Genomic DNA, 18,949 nt, shown 5'->3' with positions numbered 1-18,949 from the left:
AACATCATTCCTTAAGAAGAGAGTCCTGTAGCCACCTTGTCATAGGGGCAGGATAACAAAAACTTTAGACCAAAGGGGAAAAGCCCACAAGCATGGCTTCTGCTTTTTCCAGATGGGAAAGGGGACATCTAAACTCCTTGTAGCTGGTCTGCAGCTGGTGAGGTAACTATTGGTTCATGAAGTATCTAGCTATAGCAGCTTGAACACAGCATGGGAACACATTTGTATACTTAAAATTGTTTCATTGTGGCCACTGCTAGTAAATGCAGAATGTTGCATGAATCAGCTTTCTGCCTCCCTTAATACTTAAAAATAAACATATGCATTCCTCACCATTCAAGAAGCTTTATTCATAAAAAAAGTCTGGCACTTCCACCTGTAGAAAATTTAAAACACTGCTATTGTACAGTATACAAATATTAAATTTTGGCTTGGATACTTCAGGCTGTACCAATCAGCCTGTACCATAATACTTCAGTCTGTTCAGTCTTTTCTACACCACTGAGTCAATAATAAACTGTTAATATTCTTGCAAATATTTTAAACAGTTGATGATAGCAATTCCCTTATTTCTAGACTGTGTTGAAATCATTTGTCCATTCAACCATTTCTGGACCCAGTGTAGCTGAGGACTCAGTGCCCTGTAAAATTTGACCTCTTAGCTACTGATCAGCTGGAAACTTACACAGTTCTGAGGCCAGTTACTCTAGTAGTTAATATTAGGAAGCTGAGAACAATATGATTAACCCTGCTGCCGTAGTGATGACTTTGAAAGGACATTGCACGTGGCTGTGATTTTAGGTTTAGTCAACAAAGGCCCACCCATATTGCCAGCTACACCGGACTACATTGGAAGTATATGGTAAAGATACTTAACAGCATCTCTACATTTCTAAATCTCTTGTTTAAAGGGTGCAGGAATGTTTACTGTTGCTAGCAATGGTGATCTACATACTGTACTTTTCAATAAAAGTGATACATTCACTGCAAAATGCAGACATTAGAGACTTATCTCACAGCTGGTTGATATATTTGATCCAAAATTTGAAGCTGTTCTAAGTTATAAATGGCTTTGGAGAAATAAGTCTCAGTGAGGAGAACACACTTGATCACAGGTCCAAACCCAATTGTCTTCCTCAAGTATTTACCATATTGGCATTATTTGTAAAAAGCAGGACAGGAACAAGACAAGGTCTCATGCACTGTAAAATTAAGAGAAAACTGTTTAAAAATCAAGGGTAAATAGTGGGGGAGGGTCAATAGCACCTTAACAAAGCCAAAGGGGAAAGCATCTTACCCCTTGCAAGATTTAAGATTCTACAGTTATAGTAGGTTAAATACCCATGGGAACAAAAACAAGCATTAGCACTAGAACAGTGGCAGACGGGGAAGTGAGATGTGACAGAAACTGTAAACAGTTGCATGCATTTAAAAACATAAAGATATGGTAAAGATAAAAGGCAGGCTAATGTTGCAGTGATTTACACATTGTTTTCAAAGCTACACACCACCTACCCTTCCCTGTAAGGACTAGCAGGTACTGAATCAAGTAAAAAAAATAATAAAGAATTTTCATTTTAAATTGTTCTTAGTACAAGGCACACAACCACTCTGTGTCATGGTTTAACAGCTTCTGAAGACAAGCTCTGACAGTCGTACATTTTCATTTGATTACATTACACAAAACAGCACCAGTGTTTTGCGTCTAGCTCTGTTCTGGAACTCGTTGGCATTATTGGTGCTGCAATGTCAAGGAGTTTTTCTATCAACTGCACTCACATGTGATGGTAAATGCCTCAAAAATGACGGAAGCTCTAGAGGGGTCATGGTTCCAAAGCAAGGCACCTTCTTCACGGTGTCACTGCTGCTTCTTTGGTGGGACCCGCGATCTTGCAATCACAATGGGAACTGCAGCCAGCAATCCGATCATTATTGCCCACAGCGGCCGGTAGAAGAGCCAGCCCACTGAAATGGTCAGCAGGGATAGCGATGTGGCCAGGCAAAAGGCAAACGCTTTCAGGCCAATGTTCACCAGGTCCCGAACTACTGGAAACCAATCCACTGTGAAGAAAAAAGAGGAACACACTTATGTATATTCTGCTATGTTTTCACAACTGCTGAATTGTCACTGGTTTCACTATAGCCCTCTTCTCCCCCATACTATTACATTACATCCACAAAGGATCAGGCCTTCTCCTACTTCTCTATTATGTTAGTTTCCAGTTCATCCTCACACAGCTACTCAGGTCAAACTTCCATAAAGCCACCCTGAGCTCTTTAGAGGGAAAGGTGAGGTGCAAATGTAATAAGTGGAATAATTTCCAACTGGTTCGAAAACGTGGCTGAACTGGTACAAGATCCATCCATTTTAGGAAGAGAAACAAGGGAGCTGTGCAGAAATGGGGTGCTTTATGCCAGGGCCTCTAGACGGCTCTGCAGAATAGCGAGATTACAGAAGGCAGGAGAACACACAGGGTTCACTATATGTAATGTGGTTTCCATTCAGTTCTTTATGACTTTAAGCAAAGTTTCATGTTCTTGTGGTCAAGAGGGATGTCACTCGATACTGAAATAACCAATTACTTCCCCTCCAGTTCCAGTGAGCCCTCTTCTAAACTAGCCTGTCCAATGCAATGAAAGAGTCTTCTTAACTCTGCTTTCTAGATAACCAGCATAAGTAGTACAGTAGTACAAAGTATAGGAAGGAGTAGATTGTGCTGGATTTCCTCAATGTCCAAAGCCTAAGGTCAGGATCCATCTTTATAGTGAAAGTTGATGCTCACATCATGCTTATAATGCAGACTTGCCTAGTACTAAAATTACTTGGGTCCCAAGTCAAACAAATCAATCCAGCCACACTTACCCAGGGTATGAAAAATCCTGGTCATAAGGCTGATGCCTAGAAACATGGCCATCCATCCAGCTGCACGGAGGCCCCAGGTCTTCATGGTGTTACTCTCATGCTCTTTCTGGAACACCTCCTGAGAAGTATGCCGTGTTCAGTGAGCACATCCAAGCACATTCCTAGCTACCCTACAAGCATCCAGTGCTTGCCCTTTTGTGTACACGGAGTGCTACATGCAACTGCTCTGACATTTTCATTGCTAAGACAATGCCAGCCTTCAGATGTAAAACTATGCCATCTTTTTGTGTTACCTGTATGACTTGTTCTGGCTCAGCCAAAGCATCCGCTTCACTTTTTAACTAACTGCAGTTTGCCATTGTGGCCCTACCAGGAACTGAGGATCATTTTAACTGTTTTGTTTTCAGCAATCCAGAACATTAAACCATGATTTGAAACTGGCTTTCCTGGAAAACCCAAATTAAAACTAGCCAAAGTTGTCTTGATATAGATATAACAAAAAACTTGGGCTAGGAAGCAGACCTTGCTGCAGACAAGTTTCTGCAGTTACGAATGGCAAGCAAGACTAGCCCCCATTGCTCTTCAGGTGGGGAGCAACAGGGACTAGGTCTGTTCCATCCACTCTTCATGCGTCTGGCCTCCTTTTCAGACTAAGAAAGAGGTGGGTCAACACAAGAACAAGTGAATGAATCCACTTTTGGAGGAAACTCAGCCAGCTTGGTGCCCCCCACCTGCTTCCCACGATGTGTGATGGAAGATGTGCACAAGAAGCACTTGCTGAACCCAGTTGGCTGCAGCTAAGCCACCTCCTTCCCGACATGAGAAGCAGAGTCCTGCTGCCAAGGACTTTTCAGTGTCATCGCCACCTGGAGATAGCAATGGTGGATGCCCCGATGGTACTCTCCTAGGAGGAGCGGCTTACAGTTGCAGGAGGAACCCCAGGAGGCTCTGCTGGCCTGGTAGACCAGAGGGTCTACGCTCTCATCTGTGCAAATGCCACTCACCATTTTATAGGGCTTATAATATTCAGCACAGGTTGAATCCACCAAAATTAGCTGACAGTTCCCCCACCCCACCCGGTAAAATAATAGCTGCAAGAACTTCTGCTTTTATGAAACATCATGAAATGACGTTCCACAAAGCAGAGCTACACTGTTAAGCTGCATCAATGCCTTTCAGGGTGAGGCATGAGATAATCCTTCCGTGGAATCACGTTGCCAGGCCTGTCGGGGACACACCCAGCTGGCTGTACCTAGCAGCACATGTGCACATGCTTCTGGATCTCTGCTAATGGGGTGGAGCAGTTGTTTCTTGTTTCCAGAGACTGTGAGAAAGGGTGGCCTAGGAAGAAGATGATGCAGGAAACAGCCTGGGGCAGCACGGATGGGAGGGGCAGAGAGGTGAGGCTAAGACATACTGGCTGGAATCAAAGCCACAAATATAATTGATAACCCAGCTGAAAATCAACAAATCAGAGAGGTATTAACAAATTGTATGTGCTGAAGTCCCACCTGCTTCTGTCAGCTGATTTGCCTTTAAAAAATGGGTGTATGCATTCTTAATACAAGAAAGCTGGCATTTGGAGAGAGTAACAATCAAGGATGAGAAAATGCCTCTGCTTGAGAACTGTAAGCTTCTCAATGTGAATTCTCTTCTGTTCTCTGCTTCTTGCAAGACTTCCTATGACTGAGTGATCAAAGTGCTCCTCTAAGTCATTCCTACAATGTGAGAATGGTTCTAGGTGCAATTTGCAAGAATGATATAAAAATGCCAAAAATCCAGGAGTAGCCACAGCCGAAAGATCTGCAGAAATGCTCCATATGCATCTGCATGTGTGTGTGTGTGTGTGTGTATCACAGACACAGACAGAGGGCAGGTCTGCACATCACGGTATAGCCACACCACCCTGATAATAACCTACACAACCAACACATGGCACACCCGTCAAATGATGGAGCGTACTGTGTGTTGTTTCCTCCCTCCTTCATTTTCAGTCCTCCAGGGTGTATCCCAGTGCAGCAAACTTACTTGTCTTCCCCTCCTCACTATGACTATGAGCCGGGGGGGGGGGGGGGGCTCACCACAGTTTTTTCTCTCTAAACTTTTTTAAAAAATTGATATCACCTTTTGCCATCCCAACTTGACAGCCAGTGGTCAGCTCTCTCAAGTGCAAAGTGCATGCCACCCACTTTTCAGGGGTTCTCTCTAAAAATGGGTTTGACAGCTGTCAAAATGCAGGCTCCACTTTGAAAGTTTTGACAGAGCAAGGAGTCAGTAGTGACCTATCCAGCAATATAGAGCCAACTAACAAAACTTATTTTCTGCAGAAAAAGGGAGTGGGATGAACTTTTCTGCACAGCTAGAGTCTTGGGAAGAAGTGCATCACCCTGAGGACTATCAGAAGGAATGAAAACATGAGAATCTTGTCATGAAGGGAGCAGAAATCACTTGTGCCTTTGTTTGCCCTTGACAGCTCTTGGGGAAAGAAAGCAATCAAAAAACCTATTTGGAACCTCTTTGGCTCAATGGTCTGGGTTGACACCTGCTGCACTTTAACAGCAAGTACCCCAGGGCACGGCCCAGGTGAGGTTTCTCATTTTTGGAATGACATGAGTCCATGCCTTCATACTTACACAAGTCTGCCCCTTTACAAATGAACAAAACTGTGCACATTTGGAGTGTGGCAGCTTTGAGTTTTGAAAAATGCAGTGGCCAGACAGTGATAGCCTCTCTAATATATTGCTTCAGCACTTTGAAGGGGCTTTCACTATTTACTTAATTTCTATACCACCACTAGCAGCTGCACAGGTAAGACTGCCAAGAGCAGCAAGACTACTATGGGTGAACAACCACTACAACAGCCCATGGATTCTCAGGGTAGCTTGTTGCAAGCAGCAGCAACAGAAGCCACTGTGAGTAAGTCAGGCTGGGTTCAGATGATACAACAACCAACTACAGCTGATTCCTCATGATGAGTTCCTGTGTTCCCTGAACCAGGTAAGGGAATCGGGGGCATGGGGAATGATACATTCTAAAAGAGAGAAAAATGAGTGGCTAGGGTGGGTATCTTGTGCCACGTTTAAGACTCCTCCATATGCCCACTAACCCAAAAACGGTTGCCCACCTCTGGCCTAGGCTGACTGGCACTGGTTCTCCAGCAGGCTTTTCCAGCCTTGCACGGAGCTGCCAAGGGTCTGTCCTGGGACGGTCTGCAGGCAAGGCACACACTCCACTATCAAGCTGCAGCTGCCCTCAAAGGCGTCTTTCAGAAAGATGTGCAAAACAAAGTAAATCTGGATTTTCTCCATACGTTACTTCTGCCGAGAGGGAAAATACAAGTCTTTCCATCGTTCTCCTCTGCATTGACAAATAACCCTTACCTCTGCAGAAAGCTCACCAGGATAGAGAATCTGTAAAACATCCCCAGATTTAGTCTGGTATGAGACTAGTTGATCGCCTTGCTGACGAGCAATGATAGTCACCTGAAAAAGGACAGAAAGGGAAAATTAAAGAGGTTTAGAAGAGTTTTACATTCTCAAATTGTGGGACTTTGTTTCTTTACATGGGAAGGTGTTGTGAGGGGATGTCACATTTACCGTATCTGCTGGACCCAGGTGGAATGAGTCTCCACTCAAGCCTGCATAGAAGAATGAAACACGAAGGTCTCCTACCTGGAGAGAAAGCAAGCAAGTCAAGCTGGTGGAAATACCAATTTCCCAGCAAAGAAGTGGAGTGCAGGTTTTCCACATTCTGTAAGCTCAGGCAGTTCCTGGGCCTTAATGGATGCTCCCAAGAAGCTCCCCTGATTATGTAGTAGCATCAGTCTTTGGGCAGAGGGTACCTTAATTCCTACAAGTGGCAGTTTCTTTCATTTGAAGCAAACTGTGCATGTAGACAGAAGTGGGAACCTCATTCCTAGAGGCCAAATCCAGCCCTCCAGGGTCCAAATCTGACCCTCTAAAAGAAGGCCTTATCCAGGTTTTTGGATTCCCTGGATTCAAAGTCAAAAACAGAGCTCCAGCCTTGGAGTGGCAGACTTCCACTCAGCAACCTCCCCACCTCCACTACTAGTGCAGAAAGAACCACACTGGCTGCTTCTCCAAGGCTGGAAAACTGACTCTAGGAAAGGGATGAAGCAGGCATTCCAAAAGGCAGAGTGGAGTACAGACCAAATCCTCAGGATATGAGCTATCCTGGCAGCACTCCAGCCTCCTTCCCTGCCTTTATGACGGGTTGCAGCTAGATAGTCAAATCTGCTTCCCATTGGATTGTGCCCTTAAACTACACCATGCTGGTTTTTAAAATTTGGTCCCCCTGCCCACCACTGGGATCCAGCCAATAAGAAACTGGCCCTTGGATTGCAAGAGGCTCTCCAACCCTGGCATAGGGCAAAGCAAGCATATTGTTGGCAGATAGTGGGGAGGGTGACTGGGGAGATATCAGGTCCACAGGACTGTTTAATGTTATTGGCTTCTTACCTCTGGACGCCGAGGATTCTCACTGTGAAAGAAATAATCCCCTGAACGGATAATGTCCGCATGGGGATCTTCCAGTTTTGATAAGCTCATCTGTCTGAAGTTATCGATTTTCTCAATGAGGCCTACAAAAGAAGAAGGCATTAGTTCTGTTTTGTACATTAATACAAAGTATTTAAACATAATGGTCCACACAGTTATTTTAGTTCTGCCTTGCATAATCTCAGCTCTGTGACACTCGAACAAAAACCAAACTGAACCAAAAAATGAGACTGATTAATTTTCCCCAAAATTTCCCCTCTGCCAAATGACCTAAATGATTAACAAAGAGCACAGCCTGATTAAACTAACTTTTTACCTTTGGAAAGAAAAAACCTGCCCACTTGGACATCAGCAGCAACAGCAGTAAAAGAGTCAACAGCCATGGCACTGTGGGGACAAAAAAGAATAGCTAGGTGAAATTCAGTGCGATGGACACAAAGTTAAGCAAAGGGTCAGTAAAGATGTCCCGCCATAAATGACAGCAAGGAAGTACTGCTGCACTGCCCAGGAAAGCAAAAGCAAGGCAAGCGTGCTATGTGGCAGAGCTGAACACAAACGCAGCTGCTAAATGCCAACCGGTTCTGGTTCTGGAATGGCGAATGCAGGATGCGATGACTCGAAAAGGACTCTTTCTGTGAGACGCCAGAATCGTAAGAACTGAACTGGAAGGGCCAGACTTCCACAACCTTCATGCTGACTAAGTCTTGGGGCGGAATAAGGAAATACGGAACTTACCTTGGGTTTTTATGGCTGATTTCTCGATCAAAATTTCTGCTGTTCACGACTTCTGATTTCCATTCGGTATCTAAAATGGAAATAAAAATGAGTAGATTTAGAAGTGCCAAGCCATGGCCGGGGGGCTGCTTTCCATGAGGATCCCAACAGACAACTGCTCTCATGGGTACATCACTCCTTCCTTCCCATGAATGGGTGCAAAGAAATTCCTTTTCTTTCCGCTGACATGTATTTATTTATTTTATTTATATCCTGCCTTTTTCCTACAAAGGGCTCAAGGCAGCTTACATCATTCTCCTCCTCTGTCTTATCCCCACAACAACAACCCTGTGAGGTAGGTTGGGCTGAGTCTCTGTGACTGGCCCAAGGTCACCCAGGGGGCTCCATGCCTGAGTGGGGACTAGAACCCAGATCGTCTGAGTCCCAGTCCCATGCTCTTAACCACTGCACCACACTGGCCCTCAGCATGTCCTCGTTGCCAAACAGGTTTTGTTCCCTTAAAAGCAAGAGGGGCAAGTTCCAGATACATCCCTCTGCACACTGTCCCAGCTGAGACTGGACATCTCTTCTCCCCTCACTTGCTTGGATTGGCCGACTCACAGAAGAAAACCACCGTGGAAAGCAAACGCATGAGGGGACATCTGTGGAGAAGGGGCTGTTTTTCACAAACAGGATCGCCTTTTCAGCAAGGGCCTTCTCTTCTACTTTCCCCATTTGTTCTCCACAAGGGACCAACTTTTCCCTTCATCAGTTCTTCACCAGCCACACTTTTGAAAGGGAAATGGAACCCAGACTCTGTTAATATCCCAAAGCCAGTTTAGATGTAGAATAGCGAGGTAAATATACCATCTCTTCCCTATCAGTGGTTCTGCACCTTTTCCGTTCTGACAAGACAAAATTCACCAGAAGCAGATTTTACCATCACTTAATGTAGTAATACTACCCAGCTTTTCCCAGCTTGGAGATAAAAAAAGTATTGGTAGGAGCTGCCCCTGTTGAATTTCTGCCTGCCATACAGCTGTAGACAGCCACAGTCAGTGACAGTTCTAGCAGAAGAGTTATACTATATTAGTCAACTTACTATAGAAATATCTGGTTTCTTTTTTCCGTTCACCATCCTCTTCATATTCTCTGTAGCAAGAACACAACACATAAAATGGCAACAGGAACTTTTGTGATTAGTTAAAATCGTAACATTTGTAAAAACTTTGTACTTGAACTGCACTTGTTTTGTGGATTTGTGACTGTAGGTATGGGGTTAGTATAATAAAATTATTAGCATAGTGACTGTTATGGAATCAAGTGCTTTCAAGTTTTTCTAGATGAGGCTGCCTAACCCATTGCTTCAGCTTCCATTTTCAGTGAAGAATTAAGACTGGAGCGCTGCATGTGTTATTTTCCTTTCCTACCTTTCTGTACTTTCTCCTACATAACCTCTAGTAAGCACTGTGGTGTAGCAGAATAACCAGCTATGCTGGTGAGAACTTGCACTCTGCTTCAGCATGCCAAACAGTAGTGGATTTTCTCTGCTTCAAAATCTTCTGATCCTTTTATCAGGGCGATTCCTGCTCCACATAGTAGGCCTGCAGAGGGAATGGCTCATAGCATCTTCCAAGATTCAACTAAATATTATTTTTAAAAATGTCTTCAACGTATCAAGCACCAATAAGACCATATCTTGGCCTCTATGAACAATGTTATCCATAAATGAAATCTAAAATCAGATTTTTTTCCATGCCTGACTTGCAGATTTTACTGTGCAGTGCATTCTGCATCCTTCCAGTGATGCTCTCTGAAATTATTTCAATACATTATGGATTTTCTTCTGGTCACTTTGAACCTGTCAGGGCCTTAAGTTTGGCAGAAGATGTCAAACTAATGGCCGCAAACAAGCAATATGTATTTTTGGCTATTTTATGGAGAAGCTTAAGGTGCTTTATCAATTAGAGCCACTTATTTCAGATGGCCAACATGACTAACAATTGTACAGGTCTACCAAAAGGGGCTCCCTTGATTATTCACTCCAGGTGGTAATGACCAACCTTTCCAGCCCACAGTCTATGTAGCTGTGATCACACTCATGGACAAATTCACTCATCGGAGTTGGAAGACTACCGAATCAAACAGGTTCGAGGCTGCTGTGGCAGAGGGATTTCCAGCCACAGGCAAGGTGCCAGCACACATGCCGTTTGGCAGCTGGCCCTTTTGGCACATCCCTCACCCGGGACAAGCGAGGGAAAGGGATTGTACTGGCGGCTTCTGCTTTTCCTTTCTTAGCTCAGTTCCTCATATTTTCCACTCCATAATCCAACAGTAAACAAGTGACTCATAGGACTGTGTTCACTCCTTCTTTATAGTTTTGAATCATCAGTCAGCAAAGGGGGCGAAATATGGGACACCCAAGGAGACGCGTCAATCAAATCATTGTTGTGGGCCTCAAAGGACAGAACACTGAAATAAATTCAAAATGAAGCATAAGCTACAAAGGAACATAAATACCTGTCTCAGTCTCAGACCTGATAAAAAATACAAGCCCACACACATGTGCACACCCCTGTTCTTCCCAACACACACACAACACACACTTTATGACAGAAAAAGTATTAATGTGCAAATCTTACCTGGACTCTTCATGTTCTACCCATTGATACATTTCCACATTACGCTTCAGCTTGACAGCCCAGATAGAAAGTCCATAGCTGGGATCATACAAAGGCTAGCAGATGCAAAGAAAAATTAAATCAGTGAATTGCTACATTACAGATAATTCCCTGTGATTTGCATAGGCAAAGAGATAGGGAGGGAAAGGAAACCATTTAAAACTGAAATGCAAGAGAGTGTCTCCATAGTTGTTAGGTCTTGGGCTCTGTTAGATTAGAGCCAAGGATTCCCATGCTCAGAAACAGAATCTACCTTAGTTGGCAAGGTCAGAAAAGATTACTTTGTTCCAACATTGGTGCAGGAATTCCCAAGCCCCAATTGGTTTGCACAGTCTTCTAGCTGGTCAAGAATACTACTTTTGCCTATTAGGGCAAGCCGGCAAATAAATGCAAACAGTCTCAGAAGAAGAACAGGCAACAAGTATGAAAGTAATGGAAAGTACTCCAGGAGAGAAGAAGTATGGCGTCAGAATGATACAGACGTGATTAATGAACTTCCGTTATCACGCTGGTAATTGCCCGGTCGTGGGCCGTGGGGCTCAATCTAAGCTCTGTAGGAGCTGAGATAGATTGCTTGGCAAATCCCCCCAGATGATGTGGAACTGGCAATTCCACATTTAGTGGGAGGAAATCAAGTTTTCTCAGCCGGGTAGTACCGGAGGGAGAGCTGCCCTCTACAAATTCTCGACATACTACCTTTTTTTAGTTTTGTTTTAGCTTCTGTGAACACATCAGATCTATTGGAACGTATTTTTCTTTTCTCTGCAATGATAAGGAATAAGCTGTATTTTTTGCTAATTAAAAAGCCCTTAAATTAAAAAAAAATGAAACCTCCCCCCCCCCCCACGGGGTTGAAAAGCAGCGAATTGCATAACAGAGAGAAAGACAGAACTTTTTGTAAGTAAGGAAAAGATTTATCTTCTTTTATCTTTCCAAGGGCAAATAATTGTGCTGTGGAACTGAGTAATAGAGGATCTTTTCTTTTATTCATCTGTGTTGGACTACTGCCAAGAATTGGCAACCATCTTTCTCTTTGTTCTGGGGATCTTTGGACACCTGCCAAGCCTTGCTAATCTACTGCTACTATGGAAGAAATTCAGAAGGCATTTCTCAAAATATAACAGCTGTGCAACTATCCCAGCAGGCGATAATAATACGACAGAAGATTGTTCTAGAGCGACTTGATTGTTTTTAACTGAACAAAAAAGTGGCTTTGATAAATTAAGCACTTCTATTGATCAGGCTTTAGATAAGCAACTCGCACCTGAACAGAATACGCAAAATATCCAACAAGCAGAAGGAAAATCTGAAACTGGAAAGAAAATAAGTGCAACTGTTCTGCGTGCTATGATGGAAAAGGATATGACAGCTTGGCCACAACTCAAGACACAGACATTACGAAGCAAACTTCCATGGGATCTGCGTGCCACCTTAGAGAAGGACAATTTAGCTGACCACTTAAAAGAGGTTATGTTTATGTGGCTGCAACTGAAGAATCCATTACAGACATTACGGTGGTTTAATGGGAAAAAAACAGAAAGGTCTGGTAGAGGGGTAAAGCAAAAGAAAAAGTAAACTTGGCAAGGGTACAAAGGGAAGATAAGAGAAATTTCTTTCTTTCTATTCCAAAAAAAAAAAAAAGGTGATTTATATAGCTTGATATGCTTACATGAGATGTAGAAAGGCTAAGCTATTATTGCTGGTGAAATAGTAGCAATTTAGCTTAATGAAATCCTGTTTAAAAGGTATTATTGTTAAATGAATATTTTTGACTGTATTTCTAATAAGTTATTGTTGTTGATGATATATGTTAGACTGTAAACACCTGGGCTTTTAGAAGGCGCTAACCATATTTGATTCAACGGTGTTTAAGTGAGATGAAACATTAGTAATTTAGCTGAAAGAAAAATGTTCTAAAAGATATTATAAGTATTACTCATCACCAAGTAGAGTAGTTAAGACAATTGTAGAGATGTTAAATGGATATTTTTGATGTTTACGTGTAATTGTGGTAGTGAGGAAGTTATTTACTATTAGAAAATTGAAAAGATTTTGAACTGTCCAGAAAGGTTTAGATCAAACTTACCACTGAAGGAGAAGAGAATATTTCGATTTCATTTAATTTGGAGATGCTTCCCTTTGACGTTGCTTAAGAGAAACAGGACTTGGTAGGAAATAATGGGACCAATTTCATGGATGAAGAAGAGGAAGATAGTGACTTCCATCAAATTTGGATTATTATCATTATTACTATTTGGAGAAATGGGACCTGGTTTTGATCCAACGATGTTTTCAAGTTATTATAAATGGATTCTAGTATGATAATAGAATGTTAAAAGATACGTAGTAGGGGGCTGATCCAGTAAATCCGGGGTGTGCGATGATTGTTGTTTGTAGTTTTAGTTTTGAAATCCTAATAACATTTCTATTAAAAAAAAAAGGAAAATACTCCAGAAATAGGCAACTAACATCTGGATTCCACAGGACAATATGGCCATTTGTTTCGCAAGCTAACTCAAAGGCCCATTTACCAGCCTGCCCAAGGCAGAATCCCAGCTAAGTAAAGGCCTGTCTAAGGGGAAGATTCTGCTGCTTCATATGCGATACCTTGTATTGCCACTGTACAAATGTATTTCAACATACATTACAGGGTGGGTTGTCAGAAGGGCCCACACTCAAACTGCAATATGCCATTTCCTGGAATGAGATGGTGGTGGCATGTTGTGATGCGTGGGCCTAGAAGGTCTTCAGCCAAAGGTCTTCCTAAGTCGCTGCTGGGGCTTCATATCCGTGTTGGCTGAGGCGTGGGAACTGCTTGTAAGGCCAGTTGTCAGCCCTGAAATCAAGGACTGAGCAGGAGTCTCCTGCAGACAACAAGGGTGCCCTTTCGTCACCACTGTTAGTCGTACGGAGAAAAGTTGTGAGTCTGTAAGTGGGCTTACATACTAGATTATTCGTTCTGCGAGATTAACTTCCAGACTGTGCCTCCAAGAATTAAACATAAGGCATTTATAAGGGCAACATGTGGAAGAAAAACAGAACACCATGAGCTAGAACTTAAAGGCCGTAATTGTCCAGTGTAAGCTGAAGCTGCCTCCAGCACTGAGTCAAAGCAAACAGATCAGTTAGCAATTTATCTAGCAACACATATAAAATATAAATTAATCATTTAGAGACTGCTGACAGATTCTCAACTGTACATAAAAATATGGGATGGAACGAAATAAACAAGCATGCTACTTCTCAGGTAAGCCATCCAAATCTAACAGGAGCAGAAGCAAAACCTATTTTAGGAGCTGCAAAGTGCAGGCAGCAAGTTTTCTAATAAATTCCAGGTGATTTACCTTTGATGTTTTAAGGGGGCCAGACAGGTGCACGAGCTGCCTTTCATTCGCTTGTGAAACACTATGGATGTTGTCAAGAGGGACCACCAGAGAAAGCCCCTCATCTAGAGAGGAAGCTGTCTTCAAAGCTCGCCCCTGCAGAAAGTTAAGAGAGAGGTTAGGCGAGGGGTGGGTAGAAATAGCACCCGGAGACAGCAGCAGATCAGTGGAACATCATGCTAGAATCACAGTACAGAAAAGGCTCAGAGCAGGGGTGGGCAACCTCCAGGAGTCCAGGGGACAAACCTCCTCACCCCCAAAATCCACCAGGGACCATGTGTTGCCAACTTTGCAAGGAAACCCACAGTGATTTCTTTTTAAAACAAGGCATATGGGGAGCATACATCTTGTATTAGAGCAAAATTGTGCTCCAGGGTTATTGCAAAGAACCTGCTTTGCAGGCAAGAAGTCAGGCTAACAATGTAATACATAAATAACATCATTCAGATTCCAGACACAGAAGACTGAAACAGGTTGGCTGCAGTGCAATCACCACCTTGTCCTTCATTCTTAAACCAATTAATCCTGCTGTGAAGCATTCTGAAAGGGACAGTAAATTTTGTTCCAGATAACAGCACTGAAAAAGAGATTTTTCCTCTTTTGTCAAAGTTCATATGTCAAAATTAAGTTGTGATTTTGGAAGGTATGTTTGCACAGCCATCCTCCTTGTACTACAACATATTGCAAAATGATGAAGGACTTCAAAGGACTGCAACAATAATTGTAAAATACTAAGTACGGCAAAATAATTAAGTTAGGGTGCAATTCTGTGCATATTTTGATAGAAAAGTCCTGCAACTTCCTAGCATTCCCCATGCTGGCCCTGTGAATTGTAGACCTTTTTCTGTCTAAATATGCTTAGATGTCAAAAGAAACTGGCCAGCTCAAAAGTCATGCTGGCTGACTGGGAAATGATGAGAATTGTAAGACTCCACTGTCCCTCAACATGCATAGGACTGCACCCTTCTGGTTGTAAACTCTTTAGAGGCAGTTTAAGTTCAGTCCTGTAGATACTCTTGCACATTCTTTCCATTGCTGGGCATTGTGTTAAAATATGTTAGGACTACCCTTTATAATCCAGTTGTTAACATACAGTCATACAGTGGTCCCAGAATGAGTGAAACGACATAGATGGGCTGAGATGCAGCTGGAGGCAACAACAGAAGGACGAAGAACAGCATCCTGGCCAGCTTCATTCACACCCAGCAGTAACCAAGCCATGAGCTGCTGATCTCTGGTCAACCTTTTATAAGCATCACAGCTGAGAAATATTTCAAAGCATTATTTTTAGACCATGACCACAGAAGCAGCTGAAACCATCTGCAAACAGCAGTGCATAACCATCAGGGTGATTCACCTGCTCTGCTTTGTTCAAGTGATGAGCCCATTCTATGCAAGCACATAGGAACAAGTGAGAAAAGAAAAACAGTCAGTACAACAGTAGCAGAAACCGTTATCCTTCCTGGCGCAGGGATTCTCAAAACTAAGACTGCTGGCCAAGCGGATAGTCTCCATCAGATGCAAAGAGTGTGGTCATACAACGCAATGCTGTAGGAATACATTATCAGCTTGCAGCCAGCCACAAAAGCACAAAGCCTCCTCAGTGGCTAGACAGGAAATTGTCCAGTTCTCCTCGATATCCAATAATGAGAAACTTTTTCCTTCTATCTTGAACAATGGATGCATATTAGGGTGCAAATTTTGCAGTGGACCTCCACCCCATGAGAAAGGTGCTTGCAGCCACATCTTTTTCTTTAACCACACCCTCTCAAAAAATCTACTCCACCTGAATTTCACAAGGATCATTTCCTTAAACCAGGGGTGGGCAGAAGGCAGACAGCCATCTATTTTGGACTTCAACTCCCAGAAACACCTGCCAGTAAGACCAATAGCCAGGAACACTGGGAGCTGAAGATCAAAACATCCGGAGATGTACTTTCCGTTCATGCCTGTCCTAGACAGTTCTCAATTCTCAGTGCATATCACTTGCTCTAAACAGGTAACTTCCTGGTGGGAAAACACTACAAGGGCAGAGAAGAAAGACCGGTTCAAAGGAGAACACACTGTCAAAGGCTACTCCTTGATGTCTGTCTGTCTGACTTCCTAAGTGCTGAGTCTAGTTTTTATCATTGATTAAGCAAAAACACTTTAACCACTACATCCCCTATGTGATGTACATTGCCTTAATATTGCATCTGAAGTGTTTAAAAAGGCCATGTCGGCTTTTTGATATAGTGGATCTACTTGTGCAAAATGCACCAGCCTGCTCCTGCAGTTTATTTTCTCCTGGAAATGGCCAAATTGCCTTTATTTGCATAGAACGACAACCCATGAGTTGTCCTGCAGGATAGAGTGAAAGATATGACGCTTCCCCCATAAAACCACTAACACTTTTCTACAATAACCTATTATTAGCTTGTTCATAGGATGTTGACTGAGATGTGGAAACCCTGATTGATGAGATGTTTAAGTAGCAGCAGCAGTTGGGTTAACCACTGGGTTGTTTAGCCTTAACCAACCCATCAGTCTAGACATTGAACAACATTTAAGGACCTATGAAGGAACGAATTGTAGGCTGGAGATTAAGATGCAGGTTAAAATGGATGAGGTTGGTGCACTGCTTCTTCCTTATCCCCATTTCTGTCATTACATAAGAACAGAAGTGTAGTGTGAAGGGAAGTTGGAGTGTCATAGGCCATACTGGGCTTTAACATTTGATATCGCCCAAACATTTCTCCATCTGTTCTCTGCACTCCACTTACCTCATTGGTAAAAAGAATGTAGAAAGACAGTGCAAAACCGGCAAGCCCAATGATCATCCCCCCAGAAGTGTCACTGAGACGTTCCAGAAATCCAGGTTTACGTTCACTCGTGATTTTAACATGTTCTTTCTTGTTACTCATGGCAGAAAACTACAAAAGAGAGAAAAAAAAAACTCAGAACATGTTTATTGAGAAGAGTTCTCACCAGAATGACAGAAATTGGCTGCACCAGTCCTATACAAGGTGTTCTCTACATGGATGACTTATAAACAAGAGAAACTGCATCTTCACTAAGCACATTTGGGGGCAAAATGATGACAGCCACAGCTGAGGCCTTATCTTCAAATGCAGTTATCAACTTTCAACCCCATCGTACAGAATGTATGATTAATCCCTCAGTACACCATTCTCTGCACGGTCTAAAATGAAAATCCCTCTATGGGACCCACACTGCAATTTTCAAACCAGTTTCTTGTGCATTTCCCCGAGAGTATATGGCACTGTAGGAGCCAGATGCCCAACAGTCCCACCTGTATACATAAAGCAGCAATTCTCACAATCTTTCCCTTCTACAGGGTGTCTCCTTTTGAAGGGCTGCAAGAAGACTGCCCTCTGTTTGGCAGCAGCCTCTGTTAGAAAGGCCCATTACATTCTGGTTGAACGATTTTTTGAAAAATAGTTGCCCCTCAATTATTAGCACCTGGACAGCAGGCTGGTCACCTGATTAGACTGCCCTACCCTTTGGTGAGTGGTACTGTATTTCTATTCAATTTATTTCTAAACTTGAATACATACACATAGGCTGCAAAAATATTCGCTTAGTTGCTTGCTTTGCCTGAGAGAGCTGATTCCCCAGTCCCAGCCATCTCAGGGGAGATGCAGAAGCAAGCAAGCAAACAACCCCAGACACCAACGGGTCTTTGGTCCAAGAGACTTTTTATTAAAAAACAAGCTGCAGCCATGTTGAAAGCCTTGGCTCATGCCAAAAAGAAGCTTCACCCCCCCCCCCCGCATGCCATATCAGTCTGTTAAATTTCTGCATCTCCCCATGGGCGTGCAATCAAACCAGCCAATCAGCAAGCTCCGCATTCTACCATCTACGTGCATGCTCTACGCAACCATTGTCTAACATAGTGCTGCTTTCTCTAACACTGGCCTTGAACACATCTCTAACTCCAGAGATAAACGTATTCAGGAAGTGTACTTGCTTCAGCTCCAGAGGCCATGGCTAACTGAATACACTTCTAAAACTTCTAAGCTACAATTTTGGTGCAACACATATGAATAAGAGTATGCAAACTAACGGCCTCTTTTCTGTGGGTGGGTTGGGCAGAAACAGTGTGATTGAAGCCTATTTGGTCAAACAGCCAGGCATGCAATGAGAGGTGTATACATCCCCCCACGGCATAACTGTGAAGCAACCCACTGTCTTCAAAGTAAAAGGTTTGAGAATCAAAGATCTAAAGAATGACAGCACTTTTTTGTTTTATTTTTTAAGGTTGAGATGTAGGACAAGGAGCACAGAGGGCTCACACAAAACGTTCAGTATGATTCCACATTTATTTATTTAAAACTTTTATACCCCATCCTATGCATAAAAGTCTCAGAAAATATACTAGGACACAGGGTTGACTGATAGATCAATCTTGCAGACCACTTCAATTGGCCCATCAGGTTAAATAATGCAATTTAAAAGTTGCATTAAGAGGCAGAACAGAAGGTGCATCAGTATTCCTGGTGTTAGCACATGTGAGGGTGTGCCTGCTCCAAAATATTTCTATAGTTGCCCGTAATAACACGCTTTGAAGTGAGGCGCTGTCTCCCGGGGCAACAAGCAAACCTGTGTATGAGTCCACGTGTCACTCTGGCTAACTTCGGCATGTTGAAACTGCAGTACTGAAGTTAAAACAAGATAAAGTTTACATGTTTTGCCTTGAAGAGTTGGTAACATAACACAAGCCAGCAGAAAGCAAATGCCAAGCTGTCTGTAGTAAGCTTTTCTTTGGATTGTCTGGCCACCCTCTCCAGC

The 18,949-nt window shown here is 42.9% G+C and overlaps 1 protein-coding gene across 5 annotated transcripts in view; it reads right to left on the bottom strand.

Moving 5' to 3' along the window:
- The window catches only part of TMEM43 (transmembrane protein 43), a 34,706-nt gene that overhangs the window by 12,227 nt on the left and 3,530 nt on the right, over positions 1–18,949 (bottom strand). For 3 of the 5 annotated variants that reach the window (XR_006416731.1, XR_006416732.1, XR_006416729.1), the window contains exons 2-12: positions 16,921–17,070; positions 14,120–14,254; positions 10,737–10,831; positions 9,197–9,246; positions 8,116–8,185; positions 7,697–7,767; positions 7,342–7,463; positions 6,460–6,534; positions 6,244–6,345; positions 2,864–2,981; positions 1,780–2,061 (exon numbers count right to left, since the gene is read on the bottom strand). Coding sequence is in view for 2 of the 5 variants with exons in the window: in XM_044451692.1 (XP_044307627.1) it covers positions 1,859–2,061; positions 2,864–2,981; positions 6,244–6,345; positions 6,460–6,534; positions 7,342–7,463; positions 7,697–7,767; positions 8,116–8,185; positions 9,197–9,246; positions 10,737–10,831; positions 14,120–14,254; positions 16,921–17,061 (1,182 nt within the window). In the remaining 3 variants the exon portion in view is untranslated. Of the gene's footprint in view, positions 1–329; positions 2,062–2,863; positions 2,982–6,243; positions 6,346–6,459; positions 6,535–7,341; positions 7,464–7,696; positions 7,768–8,115; positions 8,186–9,196; positions 9,247–10,736; positions 10,832–14,119; positions 14,255–15,251; positions 15,548–16,920; positions 17,071–18,949 lie in introns of those variants that run through there. The other 2 variants (XM_044451693.1, XM_044451692.1) reach the window with 2 other exon arrangements.

This window comes from Varanus komodoensis, unplaced genomic scaffold (genome assembly GCF_004798865.1).
Source record: "Varanus komodoensis strain SLA01 unplaced genomic scaffold, ASM479886v1 scaffold6_2, whole genome shotgun sequence".
Lineage (NCBI taxonomy): Eukaryota > Metazoa > Chordata > Lepidosauria > Squamata > Varanidae > Varanus > Varanus komodoensis.
The sequence above is the reverse complement of the archived record's forward strand: the minus strand, read 5'-3'. Positions and strand labels throughout refer to the sequence as shown.